General features: G+C 44.8%; 1 protein-coding gene across 1 annotated transcript in view; it reads right to left on the reverse strand.

Moving 5' to 3' along the window:
- METAP2 (methionyl aminopeptidase 2) overlaps positions 1-16,637 on the reverse strand; it is a 163,311-nt gene that overhangs the window by 146,249 nt on the left and 425 nt on the right. Inside the window, exon 2 of the mRNA XM_085653380.1 lies at positions 2,507-2,605. Coding sequence (XP_085509506.1) covers positions 2,507-2,605 — 99 coding nt within the window. The remainder of the gene's footprint in view (positions 1-2,506; positions 2,606-16,637) is intronic.

The raw sequence follows: 16,637 nt of genomic DNA on the forward strand, positions 1-16,637 counted from the left end.
GGCATTTTAGAAATGCCCCCTGAACTCGACCCACAACCAGTGTCCTGACTGAGTGGCTGCTTAGGCTGCCACCCACCAGACAGGTTGCTGGAGCACTGGGTCGAGAGCCATCCGCTCTAGAGGGCCTGCAACAATGCACATCCTGGGACGAGGTGCTAGGTCCCCTCCCCCAGGATTCTCCCGCCCACTTGTATTCAGCAACTGGTCCCCACTGGTTCTACCCCCCACTTTGGGTGGGAGAACCGGCGAGTAAAACAAGTGAGGAAGAGAGGTGTGCCCACCTCTGCCAACTCCACCCCTAAGGTGGGGGAGGCAAGGTGAAGCACAACCTAGAGTCCCCGCCATCTTGAGGATGGGGGACCCAGCCAACCAGGGACAGGCTCCTGCCGCCCTCCCACTGGAGAGTGGCAGAATAGGGGGTGTACCCACCCCAGGGAAAGGACCCATTGGTCCCTGCCCTTAACCTACCTGCAACGCCCCTAAATTTAGTATTCAGGGGCACCCTGAACCTTCCTTCCTCAGATCCAGCAACAACAAGAAAAAGATAAGAAGGACGAAAAGCTGTGCAGAGCTAACAAGGACGACGCCCACTGACTTGGCCCCAGCCCTACAGACCTGTCTCCCCTCGAACCTGCTCCCCCAAAACCCCGGCATGTCCAGCGGCCAGCAACCTCAAAAACCCCGGAGGACCTGCTTGCATTCACTTTCCAAGCTGTTTCTCCCGTGAACACTGGACGTGTTTGAACTACAGCTTCTGGTGCCAGCCAGAAACTGCGAATCCAGCCCACTCTGTACCCATCAAACTCGGCCCGAGTTTGTGTGGAAAAACACCACGAGGAGGCCCCCCCGGCGATCCTGACCAGATATCTGGTGACCCCTGACCTGCCTCAAGCCTGAGTTGGCCTAACGGTTAGGGCGCTCGAACTCGGACCTGGGGGAACTGGGTTTGAGTCTCGGTAACGACTTTAAAACATCCTGGGATTCTGGGCAAATCACTTAATCTTCCCGTGCCGAATAAAAAAAAAAAAAAAAGAAATTGAAACGAATGTGTGTCCTCATGTAACGTAACTGGTACTATGTAAAGCGCTCTGATACCTGATTGGATTCGGGTCAAGTTTGCGCTATATAAAACTCAGCTACGTCCCAAGGCACCACTGCACTCGACGCCCCACGGCCCGAGTGCCCAACCCAGCGGTGCCTAACCAACCCTCAACATCCCAAATTACCCCTCAAAGGGAAAGTGGCGGTCACTCCTGGAAGATCCTCGTCCCAGAGCCTGCAGGGTTTCTTTGTCCCGGAGAATCCCCATTGAAATCAACAGGGCACCCGACCTCAAAACAGTACCCTACACCCGGCAGCCATAGTGCCGCTGAGGGAGCTCCTTTGGTGCTAACCTGGTCCCCAACTTGCCCTGAGCTAAACCCTAGGAGCTTTGCTCCCACAACCCCGTGGCCTGCTTGCCAGCAGCCACCAACTGGAGTCCCCCTATCCTCCATAGGATAACATTGGGCCTCAACACTGTGCACCCGGCCGCCCGAGTGCCGCTGAGGGTGTAACAGTGCATCACGGACCCTGGGAGACCCGAGTCTAACCCCAGGACCCTAACTCAAAAGACCGATTACCTACCTGGAAACCGATAACCTCTTTTTCCTCATAGAGTAACATTGACACTTTTTCTCCGTGTCGACTTTTGAAAACTACAAATATTCCTTAAAAATCAGCTGAATAACCAAAACGCATTTTTCAACTGTTTTCAGGAAATGTCCCAGTGCTGAATCTAGGTATCAAGCACTGAGTAAGAAAAAGTATCGTTAACATAACTTACCTGCTAAGTGAATTTCCTCCTATTGTGTCAACTTTTGAAATGCAATAATATTCTTTAAAAATTGTACCTCTAACTAAAACGCATTTACTCACCTGTTCTCAGGATATGTCACAGGGCTGAATCTAGGATCCAACCCTGCTTTAGTAAAAGTAATCTGAAAAGTAACTAACTGCATTTTCCTTAAAAAGCTCATTTATTTGAATGTACTATACCTGCAATGAGGTGCAAACTGCTTACTTAAAACTGTAACCAAAACCAGTACAAGTTACACTGCAATTTTGAACTGTGTTCATACAAGTAGTTTACTACTGAAAAGTATTTTTATGCTTACCTGTACCAAGCTTGCTTGGTTCCAAAAATAAAACAGTATATTTTTTATACAAACAATTGGCCTAGAGTTCAGTTCTTGGGTGTGTTAATTCATTTGCTGACTGTTTACATCAAATGCTTAACACTGTCCTCTGATACTGCCTTACTGCTCGACCAAGCTACCACTTTAGAGAGTAAGGTTCTATCTAACGTTAACCTCTGCCAAACCTCTGAAGACCCTTGGACTCCATACACACTGTACCTCACTTTGGTGCGGTATATATAGAGTCAGTGCCTTACAATATAAAAATATGCACATGTTGTACAGCATGCTTCTCTTGGTTTTCAACAAAACATTTACTCAGCACTTGCCTTCATCATCGTCATCTTTTTCCTTATCCTCCAAGGCCTGCTTCTCCAGCTGTTTTGTCACATCATCAACCGTGCCGGCTCCCCCTTCTTTCTCTGCATCTGGTTAATTAAAAAAAACTTTTTTTAATTTTCTGTTTTAGTCAAAAAACAATTCACATTTCACAAAAAGAGTCTCCTAGGTTTGCAATGTGCAATTGTGTCCACAGCAGTATTTGTGTTCTTGAACAGATTTCCCAACCATCTGGGCTAACACATTTCTTTATTCTTAGTCGTGTAGGCAATGGGTCCAGAAATCCACTCGATTAGCTCCCTAATATCAGTATAAACAGTCCCTTACTAGAGAGCACTTCTATTTGGTTTCTGACACCCCTTCCCCTGTATTCCGTAAAGCTTGCTACTGCTAGTGGACCCTCTCAATGTGGTCTGCTATCAGAGGATATGACAACTTGTGTTTCATTGCAATCAATTCTCCCTGATCCTCCACTCGCCTTTCATCATTTCTTGTCAGCTTCATTGATCCCTCCTCAGCTACTGTCCATTCAATATACCACTCGCCGAGGCGCTTGTGGTCCGGGTGACCTTAGTCAACGTACTGCTTTGCGTGGTTTAACAAGCAATGACCCTAACACTTCAAATGTATTTACTGCGTTTTGGGACCCCCCCACCTACCCCTCAGAAGGCACTGTTTAATCATCAAGTGTGGCTATACCACCCACCCGTTATTGGGTGCAATCTGTTCATCACCCCTAGCCAAATTCTTTGGACTACTTGATAGGCCTATACCATATGGAAGTTTGCCTCTGCTGCCCTTCACCTCAGGTGTGCAGATCTCGCTCCACCTCCCAAATTTACAGGAGGGGGGGGGGGGGGGGGGAACGACAATAAAGTTCTATGAATGTAATTAAACTGGACTAACATGACCTGGGCATTGCTTGAGATTCTCTTAACTTGTGAATATGCAGCCTCCTACTCTTTATCTGTGAATGGATCTGGGCAGTCTGCCTCCCAATGGGTTCTGACTTAGAAGGCCACTACCGTTGTCAGCGTTCAGTACCCTACAAATTAGACACCAACACCCCTCATTGTGCTTAAGTCAACAGGGTTACTAGTGCAAAGTCCAACCTTAGAGGAAAAGGAGCGTGTCAAAATCAATCTGTAATTTTTCTTTCCAAGATTCCAAGAATAGTAATTTTCACTCCATAACTCCCCACTCGACTCGGAGTCTTGTGTTTCTTTTTTTGTATCCAAATTTTTATTTAATCAATGCTTTTCATCAGAAGCAGTCAGCGCAGCCCAGCCAACACGTTTCGTCCATAAGGAAATCATCAGGGCTCAAGATCACGATTAAGTCAAAAGGAGACTAGATGAGCTGTAGTCACGAGGTCTTGACGGACAAGTTGTGTGGATTTACAGCACAAGAACAATGAGAACAGGAGGCCATGCATTAACTTGAATTGTGCTGCACACTGACATACATAGCTGAAGAAAGAATAGTCTTCTGACTTGATCTTGAACCCCGATGATGTCCTTATGGACGAAACGCATTGGCTGGAGTGTGCCGACTGGTTCTGATGAAAAGCATTGATTGAATAAAAATTTGGATCCAAAAAAAGAAACACAAGACTCAGAAGTGACTATTTTTGAGGGGGGACTTATATGAGTTATGGAATGAAATTACTATTCTTGGAATCTATGAAAGAAAAATTACAGATTGATTTTGACACGCTTCTTTTCTTCCAAAGTTGTATTAACGTGGTCCAGGGGCAGTGGGACATCATAACGTTGAGCATTGAGGTGCGATAATAGAACTGTCTTGATTATACACCACTGCGTCCTTGTTCTGAGCCCACACTGCCAGTGTGTCTATTTTAGGGTTACTAGTGCGCCTGTCACCTGTGAGGCATCCAGCAACTTAGTCCACATCTCCTTCACTGCTTGTGTTCACTTAACTTATTGAGAATTGCCCAGATCTCACACCAAGGCTTTCCTGTGTTTCAGCAAATGTGAGGAAATTACATCGTGATAAAAGACCTCTTTGGTCCAACCTCCTGCCACTGCCAAATTTTTGCAGATCCACTCGAATGGTTGTAACCTCCATAGGTTTATACCTTACCGTTCTCTCTCTCTCTCTCATGTTCTTCCACCTGCAAAATTATGCAAGGGAATGGTGCTGGTACACTGCATCCTACTATGAGCAGTTCTCCAAGTGTGGCCTGTGTTCTCTACAGTAGCTGGCTCACTAAATTCACCTCAGTCTCTAACCGCATGTTAAAGCTGTGCAGCTATTTAATATACTTCAAAACCTTGAAAACCCAGGCTCTTTCTCCTCCCAAGCTGCAGTGTCTCCAATTTGAGCATGCTGCACTTCCCTGACCGTATAAGAGAGATAAGCAATGTGTCGAACTCCCTGGATGTCCTCACCAGCAGGGGCGACATCAAGTTCAGAATTGCAGGTAAGCATCTCAGCAGAAAGACCACTGCTGCAAGCGATACCTTCCCCGTAAGAGTGTTTCAGAATTGCACTGAACCTTTCAAGCCTGTCAATGTACACGTACGGTTTACCCACACTGTGTGAGAATTGTGTTTCCAGATATCTGAAAACGCTCTACTTTCCACTGTATCCTCACTTTCGGGTATTTGTCATACGAGATCTTAATGAGCCCCCCCCCCTTCCCTGTACCTTCCCTAGGAGGAACAATACCCTCTTATCTCTGCTGTTGTATAATCGGGGTACTATCCCAAATCGCACCAAAACAGTCACAAAGTGCTCTGACCTCGCAAGTATGTTAGTGTGTTGCATGAGTACATGTACACTGTGGGTGGTCAATCTTACGGTGATCCCCAAACCCTAATGTATTGCCCTCAGCATGCATTCAATGCAAACAATTGAGAAGAGAGAAGGCAACCTTGTCTTGTCTCCTCTCAAACAACCAATATTTTGTTATTACCAATCGCCTTTTCCACCTTGCCGTTGGCTCACTGCACAATAATTGCATCAAGCCAACAAAATCAATGACAAATCTCATCTTCTTGCAAACTCATAACATGTAAATCAACCCTTGTATTGAATGTTTTTTTCTATACCTAGCCGCAATGTATCAAGGTATCCAACACCTTCACCAAACTGTTTGAAAAGCCCATACTTAATATCTTTACAGTATGATCCGCATTCCGTCTAGCTCCTCTTCCAGGCCGATTTCGAAACCATTGTGATTACAGCGACCCTCAGTGTGGAAAATGTAGGAAGGTGGCTCTTTATATACTGGACCAAAAAACAAGGCACACTGTTTAAAGAGCCCAGGAAACCCTTATTGGTTTACAGAGGCAAACATTATAACACTAAATGCTCTCTTTTGTGGTAGTGTCGGCGAGCAGTTTAGGCTTATCAGAGGGTAGTGCTAAGCATTTGATGTACTTACAGCATCAATGAATGAGAGAGACTTAATAAATCAGACTAATTTAGAAAGATACATCATATTTTTATATATAGTTTGATACCAAGACCTTCGTTATCAAGTAAGTAATTTTACATTTATTAATTTTTACAGGTAAGCAAATAGTTCAATTCAGTGCCTCTTTACACAGCAATGCTTCAATGCTGAAGAAAAGGCATATGTTGCATACAGTTATTTGCAATCAGTTTCTGGAGGCCACCTTCGGGACTTAGGGTTGTAGGGGGCCAAGGTTCAAAGTACCACCAGCAGTTACTCATTACCTGCCCTGGGGCGACCGGGTGCAGAGGTGCTGGTCGAGTTGGTAGCTGTGTGTGCTATGCTGCTATGAAGAAGGGGGGTCACCTAGAAACAGGCTGCAGGGGGTGGGGGGGGGGGGGCAAATTGGGGACAAGTTCAGGAGCTCCCAATAGGGGGCTCGATTACAAGGGTCCGGGGGACAAGGTGGCACAGCCGGTTAATTGGTAGCCGGACTGGGGTGCTCAGTGTAGAATGGAAAGGTTGGCTTGGCTCTATGCGTCCTGGAGCCTTGCGGTTGTTGGTCTCACCGGTTGAGAGTGCAAAAATCAGGACTCCTGGGCCACTCTGGAAGTGGGTTTCTGTGGTGCCGATGTTCCTTGATGGCTGCTCGGTCTCAGTTCAGTGTGAGTCCAGATTGGATTCTCACAGGCTGTGCTTGGTGCCAGGGGTCCGGTACCCCCTGTATTGGCCCTGTGCAGCTCTGGTCGGTCCTGGTGTCCTCTCACTTGGTGGGGAGGCAGATCTGAGCTTCAGGAGCACAGGTTCCGCTCCCTGGATGGCTGCTGCATCAGGCTGGCCGGGTAGCGGCAACCTGGTAGATCAGACGTTTCAGTGCCTGCGGACTGCTCCTCTACTCCAATAGATTAGGTGGTCATTTGTGAGGGGCTGGCAGTCTCCTAGGGTTTTTGGGAGCTAGTTAGTTGCAGGACAAGTCCAGAGTGTCGAAACTGGTGCGGGGAGGCAAGGTTTGGGGCAAAAAGTCCATATCAAGTCTTCAGTTCTCTCTCCTCGCGTCTCTTCTTTGCCCTCTCATCATGATCCGTCGCATCTAAGCTCCTGGTGTCAGAGGTGCCATCTAAACACTCACTTTAGGTCTGTTACAGGGAGTGACAGGTAGTAGCCAACAGGCTACTTACCTTAAAGGTGTCTACACGCTCTATATGACCACTTTGTGTGGGAAGTAGACATAACCCTGACCTAGAGACCCTAATTCCGCCAAAACTAAGATGGTGGAATCCTAAAAGTCATGTTCACATAAGGTAGCCAACCTTAGGGGGTGGAACTAGTCTGAGAGGGGAACACGCCTAATAACTAGCTAATTTTCCCACGCCTGTCAGGGTGCCAATATTGGCCCAGGACAGGGGGCGGCATTGCCACTGTCCTGGAAAACCTTGTGTTGTGTATCAAAGGCGGCAGAGGCCTTTGGAGCCTCCTGACTGGATATGCTGATCGCTGAGCCATTCTCCTTGTAGTAGGTGACAACACCTCCGGCTGGAGCAAGCACAGTTTCTGTCCTCAGGGAGTGCAGGCTCTCACCTGCAGGGGGTCAGAAACCGGTCTGTGGTGGCAGGCTGGTGTACACCAGTCAGCCTGCAGACTAGGTTGAGTGAAGCCATTTTGTTGCTGGGTAATTCGTAAACACCAGTGTCCAGCACATGGTCTCAAAATGGCTTTTCTGTTCACTTGCAATATTTAAGAATCGACTTAGACATCGCAGGGGCATATCTGCTCATGCAGAGATGTCCACACATGTAATACAGTGCACCTTGCCTTAGGGCTGTAAGGCCTACTGCAGGGGTCACAACTATATTACATGTGGTACTAGAGGCATGGCATACAGGAGGTGTGCCATTCGTATCTTCACTTTTCTCTGCACCAAGGCACTTTTTCTGCACCAAGGCAAGCAACCTGCAATGGCAGTTTGCATGTTGGTGCCAAAGTGCCCCTCACAGTGGCACAATACATGCTGCAGCCCTTAGGGACCCTCTTTAGCCTCCTTGTCCTAGGTATCAGAGGTACCATTTACGAGGGACTTACAAGAGGTGCTAAAGGTATTGCCAATTGTGGAAACAGTTTTAGGGAAAGAGATCTGGCACTGCGGACCTGGGTAGCAGAAACCCAGTGCACTTCTGGCAAAACTGCATCAGATACAAGGCAAAAAGTGTGGGTGTCCATGTCAAAAAGGGGCACTTTCCAACATAAAATATTGTAGTATTTTGTGCCTCTAAAGACTTCAAGATGTCTGAGAGCATACTGTGTAATTTATGGTATAGGTCCACTTCGCAGCACCTGCCCCTACGAATGCCCTTTATTGTTGCCACCAGGTCCTCTTTGGCTAATGGGCCCCTCAGAAGTTTGGGCGGGTCAGCCCATTCCACAAAGACGTCAAGTAATTGAAAAACGTTATTAACAAGTAAGTGTACAGTGTGAATGGCCCAAAGGAATGCAGTACTTCCCACTTATGGTGCAAATGATTTTTCCATGAAAGAACCGTCAAAATTAAATTAAATACGGATGTTGGATTTTGAGATGAAGAAATAACACTAAATTGCCCACTATGCATGCTTGGTCTCGACTTGTGTAATACAGATATCGCCATGCAGACATCCAGAGGCTGCCTTACTTTAGACCGTTATCCTATTGAACACATTCTTTATATCATGAATTGATTTTGAATGACGTTCTAGAAATTTCAAGACAAAATTACACAAACAGATGCATGGTCTCTTACGCCCTGAAGAAGTCCCAAGTTGGACGAAACGCGTCGGCTGCTTTGGCTGTTCTTAAATGTCATTTTAACAAATGAATAATAAAGAAGATCAATTTGAAAAAGAAAATATCTCATGTACATGGACTAATTTGATATTATTTAAATTTGTGGATGTGGTGCGCCTTTTGCTGTTTATGTCTCATTTTGCCCCAGTATTTGGGGAGGTATTGTGTTAGCGGGTACTACTCAAGAGCGCACACACAGGGTGAATTTGAATTTGTCACCAACTAATACAAGGGGTAATTGATAATCCGGTGCTGTCCTAGAGGGTTACCGCTGACTTTGCTCCTCCTGCTGCCTTACTGATGTTGGCAAAGTCTCTAAAATTTAAAGGAGATAAAACATGAGTTGATTCTTTGTTGTTCGGTCTCCACATGGTCTTCTGGTTGCTGGCCTGATGAGCTAGGATAACCTGCTATTTCTGTTGATTAGGTTAAAAGTCTTGGGGTAATTTTCAATAGCAAGTTCTATTTTTAGACTCAAAACAAAACATGTTTTATTTTCTACACTTCCTGTGTAAGATTCTGCTTTTCCTGCCTTTGGAACAACATAGGACTATACAGGCAGTGATTACGTCCAGTATGGATTAATGCAACTCTTTAGATGCAAGTCTTCCCGCAACTCTTATGAACAGTCTTTAATTAACTCAGACAAATGATGCTAGACTTTTTTGGGGGAGGAAAATGTTTGTATTCATTCTCTACATACCATTTGATACTGCTGACCACAGGATCCCTTTGAAGAGTCAATGAGGGAGTATGTTATCTGGCATAGTTTTACAAACCATTGATTCTTCATTCTTAACGGAACCAGTAACTACAAATCTGAACAGAAGCATCAGTACAAAGACCAGCATGTGGTGTCCCACAGGGATTCTCATGCGCACCACTACTTTTCAACATTTACTTGCACTTGTTAGTACACATGCTAGACCATACTTGTCCAACATGAGGCCCATGGGCCATCATGGCACGCCCTAAAGCAACATTATGCTGCGCTTTTTCCACATAGAAGGATATGTGAGCTGCTTTGTAAAGTGTATAGTGAGAGACGCATATGCACACACAAAGCCAGACTGGGCAGCAGCATAGCACAGAATGATGATCAGCATAATGGACCATTTTTCGGAGCAAGCAGGTTTGTATAGGAAGTAAACCCTAGGTCATTGAAAAATTACCAGTTGTGTCTCCCCTTATATTTTGTCCATTTATCCTTCTACCATTGCTCAATCCGGTGTTGTTTTCTATAGACAACCAAGGATAGAGATAGATATATCCATCTAACATTACCTACTGGTGATGGCCAGTGGGTAGTTATAGTGAAGAGCAAAATTTATATAGGAAAAGCATTTTTTATTTTGCCAATATCTTTGGCGCTGCTTGGCGAATCTTCACAATGTTTTCAAAAATGTCCCCTTTTTAGGTCTCGCCTGGCTATCGCGTAAGCGATCGCTCAGCAAGACTTATGTAGGGGCTTCAGAAAATGCTCCCAAAGGCTTCCCAGGCGGATCGGGTGCCGGTTACGCGCACAACCACGCGCATTCCATTTGCCACCAGCTACTTCCTACGCGTGCGCCGCCTCACGCATTCAGAGAGATTTAGTAAGGGGCACAAGACCTTAGGAATGCGGTTTATGGCCAGTGCATGTGAGGCATTCAAGCGCGAAGCTGGCATCTGACTTGAAAGCAGCAGACTGCTTTCGCCAGCGCGCGCTCGGCCTCACTTCCTGCATCACCTCTAACAACAATTAACTTTCGTTATAACTCACACCCCATATGCTCGTTCCCTCCCACCCTTCCATTGATGTCCGCTTTCTTGTTGTTTACAAACCACGGCACACACTGCTGCACGCCGCACACTGCTGCATGCCGCACACTGCCGCCGCACTGCTGCACGCCGCACACTGCCACACGCCGCACACTGCCACACGCCGCACACTGCCACACGCCGCTGCACGCCACACACTGCTGCACGCTGCTGCATTACTCACTGCTGCATGCTGCACGACACTGCTGCACGCCGCACACTGCTGCACGCCAGTGCTGCATGCCTCACACTGCTACACGAAACACTGCCGCACGCCACACACTGCCGCACGCCACACCCTGCCGCACGCCACACCCTGCTTTTATGCGAGTTTATGCTACTGACATTGTAAATGACAATGCCTTTTATTTGTTTTAAAACCAAAACATAAATAAAAGGCATTGTAATTTTACAATGCCAATAGCTCAAACTCTTATAAATGCGAGACCTATTGCATTGCAAATGCTTGTTGGTTCAGCTGCGGTATTGAAAGTTTCAGGGTGATCTTTCAAGGGGGGATATGGGGGGGGGGGGGGGGGGGGGGGGAAGGGGAGTGGCTCGAGAAAAAAAAGAGGGTCCAAAAGGTCTATGGGGATTTTTCATTTTTTGAACAGGACTACAGCTTGAACCGCTGAACGATATTACACCAAATTTGGCAGAAAGCTAGATGTTGGTCCAGAAAGCATGCTTTTAGTGACCATGTCATGAGTTATGTAATATGTGAGGTCATAAGCAATGCATTCTGGAGGAGGGGGGCACAGGGGGGCACAAGTTATAGTTAGCTCAGCTAACTAGAACTGATGAATTTCACTGGGTTTGTACAAGTAAAACCTGAGTCTAACTATAACATCCCTGTAACCTTTGATTTTATTCAATTAATTTCTAAGGTTTTTTTATTCCATATCCGAACTATAACGTTGCTGTGACTTTTGTTTTTTTTCAGAGTATATATATATATATATATATATATATATATATATATATTTTCCAGCACAATCTTTCTTGATTTAGAGCCCTGGCCATCCATTTTGGAGATTACTTGCCAGTCTCAGGTGCAGTTCTTCTGCAGTCAGAATTAAGGCATATATCAGCAGTACAGACACATCTTGGCTGAGGGGATTCTCTGTCAGTAGCTCTACTATGCCCTCAGCCTTCTGTGTACCGTAATGAAGAATCCTAAGGTGGCATACAATAATTAGGATCTCTAATTGCCGGCCTTCCTAATTTTGGGGTGCAGTCATTAGAAAGGCAAGACCTACTAACTTTGTCAATGCTTGTTTCTATATATTCTTATTCCTGTTTAAAGCAATTAAATCAATCCTATTTCATGTGAAGTTTCTCACAATTTCACAACAAGCAACCCACGGATCAATGCTCTAAGCGTTTTAAGAAATTTATAAGCTTCATAATCTCAAGCGGAGTTGTAACCTACAATTATATGAACATCACATTTCTTAACACTTTTCACAAACAAACATGGCATTTTAAGAAATTTTAAGCAACAGCATGAGCTGACAGGACTCTTAGTTTGAATAGAAAATACAAATATAATAATAAAGGCAGGGCATCGGTCACCCAAAATAGATCAATGAGCCATTTTCCATTATGTGTTCATATCCTTATTTCACAAACAGATGGGGTCTCACTTATACTTCATCACGTTTTTTTTTCCAGTATTATCATTTTACAAAAATGACGACAACCAACGGTGTTCATTTAAATCCTTTACAGCAGCATTTTGTAACCAATCAGTCCACAAGTCCTTTCTTTGGTGTCTTTTCCAATTTGTATCACATTGATATTCTTTAATGAATAAATCAAATTATCTGTGGCACAAGTTGCATAATCCTATAACATAATTCCTATAAAATAATTATTTTCCCCAAAAAATGAATGTTCTAAATAGAGTCCTCTGCTGACACGGTTACAATTCTTGCACAGCGGACATTGAAACGTACCCATTTTTTATTTCAACACACTTTATTTCTTAGGAGTTGAAATATATTTCACCAACATACAAAGATGGTTTTCTTGTGAAAACGGTCAGTTTACTTCTACCAAAACGGATTAATGCTGAGCTGTTTTCAATGATTTCCCAGGGCTTGAACAATTTTAACCACTTTATTTGATTATCTTGTGTACAGTAAAATAGCCACATACAGGTCACATTCACATCTATAATGTCACTTTGACCATCAAATAACCTATCCTCACTAACACCACTTGCCACATTCATATGCACTCTCTGCCACTTACTGGCAACAGTTGTTAGCGCTGTTGAACAGTCTACATCTTGGGTGTCAAACATAGGCTTATGACAGACATTCAGATTGCACTCGGTTTTCTCCTGAAAACAAATTAAGTGTAGCACGTTGAAAAAAAGCCGAGTGGTTTGCATTAGAATCTGAAAATTCCTTCAGGAATTAGGAGTGGTTTCAAACTGGGCAGGGAAGGGGGACTTGTGGGACATAGGCTGATTTTTATAATGTATTCTTTAACGTTCCTAGGTCACCCCATCCCAAAAGGAAAAAGTTACCTTTACTCTTAGCCCAAAGGGGCTTTCCATTAAGAACTTGTGGATTTTGCTGCAATTTAGCGGTAGGACCGAAAACTAATTCGAGTGATTGGAATGCTGGCATCCTGTGCACAATATTCACTACATGCATCATGCCTCACATCCTTGCGACCCTCAACAGGTCTCTTCAGTTGGACAAAAGAGACAATCGGTGTGGTTTTTCAGACCAGTTGCAGAGGGTTCAGCATGAGGGTGATAATAGCATTTGGAATGGGAGCAACTGAGAAACCCTAATTTAGCTTTATCATACTCTGATGTACCGGTTCTTTCTCAATTGAACTTGTAGGTACATCTGCCACAGCAGAGAGTGAGACTAGAACAAATCAGGACTGAAACAAGAAAAAAAGTCAAAACATGCCTATACAATGAGGTTTTGTTGAATATCCGGGCAAAATGTCTCCATCAAGGCACATGCCCGGAAAATGCCACAGACAGTCTTAACTCTGGGAGAGTGTTCTAGGACACTGAATGGAGGTTGAGCTCCATAAAGAGCGTAGCAATGGATATATTTGTGAAATATTATAAAGGGATCGGAGATGTGATGGGCTTGAAACTCACTTATGCCAATGCTACTAAGGAAACAGTATTCACTACTGACAGTAGTTTTAGATCACAGAGTGCCATATGCCTAAACAGCTTGGGCATGACCCGCATGGGAACCCAATTATGGACCGCAGAGCTTGAGGGATGGCATAATGTAGGAGCTAGATGAATGAACTTCTAGGTGTCAGCAAGGCTGTGGTAAAGGATTCCCCAAGCCGTGCCTGGTGAGTCCAATAGAATGTCCTGTAGATATCTACATGCACGTCTATCTCAGTCATGTGACGTGAGAAGCATATTACGGAGTGAACGTGAAAGCATACTGATGTTCTTCACCAGTGTCTAGTGACAGAACCATGGGCATTTGTTCGTGTGGAGGATTTCCTGGAAGGCACAAGGATCTTCAAGGTTCCTAATAAGAGGCAAAGATATTGAAACATCAACACCCTGGGTTCCATGTATCCAGGTTGAGAGATTGTCAGGACGGATGTAGCACTCACCCTTCTCCATGGAGGAGGTCCATCTTCTGGAGGCAGACCTAGTTTTTCTGCAGAAGGTGGAATGAATAAGTAAGAAATCTGGGGAGGCCAGGCCAGTTGAAAGCCATCAGAATCAATACACAGCCAGGACTCTCCAGGATCATCTTGAGAACTCTCAGAATCCAAAGGTCAGGAGTAAGATATATAGAAACATCCCTATCAGTCCAATCTCGAACTGTCGCCAACCCATCAGGAGCCTGGTCACTTGCTGAACAAGAGGTGTACTAATCGCACTTGGAATTAACATGGATTGCAAACACAGAGGTGGGAGGTCAATCATAGCATCAAAGATGGGAAGGAGAACTTCTTGGAGGATCTCCTATTCGTGTGTGGAGTAGAAACAACTGCTGAGGCTGTCCAATCAGGTTTTGTCTGACCCCTACAGCATGAGAGACTAGCAGTAACATATCTTGTTGCAGAGCCCACTGCCAATTAGATAGCCAGCTAACATAGCTATTGAGAGTGTGTCTACCTTGTTACCTGATAAAGGTGGCCACCCTGGGGCTGTCTGTATAGACATTCACCAAACTGGATCACCGCACAGGTGAGAATGCCTTCAACTCAAGCAAAATTTGCTGTCAGAACCAACAAGTTTATGTAAAAGGGGAAATGTGCTTTGTTTCAAAAGGAACATATGAAGAGTTCCCAACAATAGACCCCCCCCAGCCTGTCCTCTGTAAGTCAGAGGTAACTGTAAACAAGGCATGCTGATGAGGCATCCCTCCAAGAAGTTGGAAGAAAGTCCACATTATTCCAATATTGGAACAGTGAGAGGTGGACTGCGAGGAGCATCAACTGCTCTTCTCACACCTAGTCCCACAGACCAGCTGTTAGAAACTGTTGCACAAACATACCTGTGGCACACTACAAAATGGCACATTTTGTTTTTGTCCCTGTTTATTCTGCCCCACACAAATATTAAAATTACAAAAAATCCACTGCACAATAAGCAAGCCTTAGTAACAGTTTTCCCCGACATACGTTTTAAATATTCTTTGCCACAGAATCCTACTTGCATAGAAAGCTCGCAATTGCAGCTTCCTCTGCATTTGTCACTTTGCTTATTGCAGTTCTAAAGGGCTTGCATAGCTAATCTTCCTGTAAGTGGTGGATTAAAGCTTCATCTTGCTTGCATGTACTTTTTGTGCTTGTTTTGCTCACAGCTGTCTTTCAGAAGATGGCAGCACAACTACTGACATTGTGTGGCTTCATCTGTTCGCCACACTGTATGTGTTCTCACACGTTCCGCTTCCTTGCGCCAGTAAAGTCGCTTGAACCAGGCGATGCTTGGCTGCATCCCATTTCTTCATTTACCATCACGTTCTCTACTGCCACTTCGCATCTACCCCCGAAGTTGTTCACAGCTCCTGCAGTAGTCTCCTATCACAATGCCATCAAAAAATGCAACCGTTTCACCTGTAACATGCTTCTTACAGTGGCAAATGCAAGTATAATGGATTGTCGGCAATGTAATGGAGATATGGCAGAAGAGAAAATAAAAGATGACTTTTTGGGAGACTCTTTAGTAACATCTATTGACAGGCTGCCTCAACGAGCTTAATGCTAGTCAGTGTAACCTGCAATGATCAGTGAGCCATACGATGTAATCCCAGTAAAGTCCAGTCAGCCTTCCATCCTTCCCAAAATGGTAAAATGAGTGCAGTTACACTGGGCAACAGTATAACAGACTACTTGCAGTGCTTAGAAACAGCTGAAATGCTGCCTAAAGCCATACATAATTAACGACTTTTAGTTATTTGGTCGAAATTGACTCACAAACTTCGGCCCCGTTCTACTGGCCACATTCACAAACCAAAGCAGCAAGTTTATACACACACACACACACACACACACTGGCAAAGTCAACAAACAGGTCAGGCGTTGATTTAGAGCTCTTTAGCTTTCTCAATTACTGTTTTGTCATGATTTTTGCAAAAGTTTATTGTTGACAAAGATGCTGGGCCCTTGCAACCAGCAAAAATAAAAAAAAATACTGGCAAAACTAAAAACATTTTTGGTGGTCTCAAAAAGCATACACTGCCATAGTGGTCCCTGGCATTTTAGGGAACTAACTGATTTGTGCGTGGCTGTAAAAGTGAAGTTAGCCAATGGCTGAAGTGGGCTGACCCCGTGACCAAAGTTGTGTACTGTAGCGGAAGAAAAATGTGAATGAAAAACAGACCAATGGATGTAGAGGGCCGGCAAAAATAAGAATTTTACACTAACCCTCATCACTTCTTCTAAGCCCCCCATCTCGAAGCCATCGCTCTTTTCCTATCCCCTTTCCCGGTGCTCTCGTTGCTCCTTCCTCTTCCAACTCCCACCTCTCACACCCTTCCTACTCAACAATTGTGAGACACTTACTTTTGTTTGTTTCTCCTCATGCCCCTGCTAGCCCATTCAGCGCCTGACTTGTCGGAACTACGTGA

Source organism: Triturus cristatus, chromosome 4_1 (genome assembly GCF_964204655.1).
Source record: "Triturus cristatus chromosome 4_1, aTriCri1.1, whole genome shotgun sequence".
Lineage (NCBI taxonomy): Eukaryota > Metazoa > Chordata > Amphibia > Caudata > Salamandridae > Triturus > Triturus cristatus.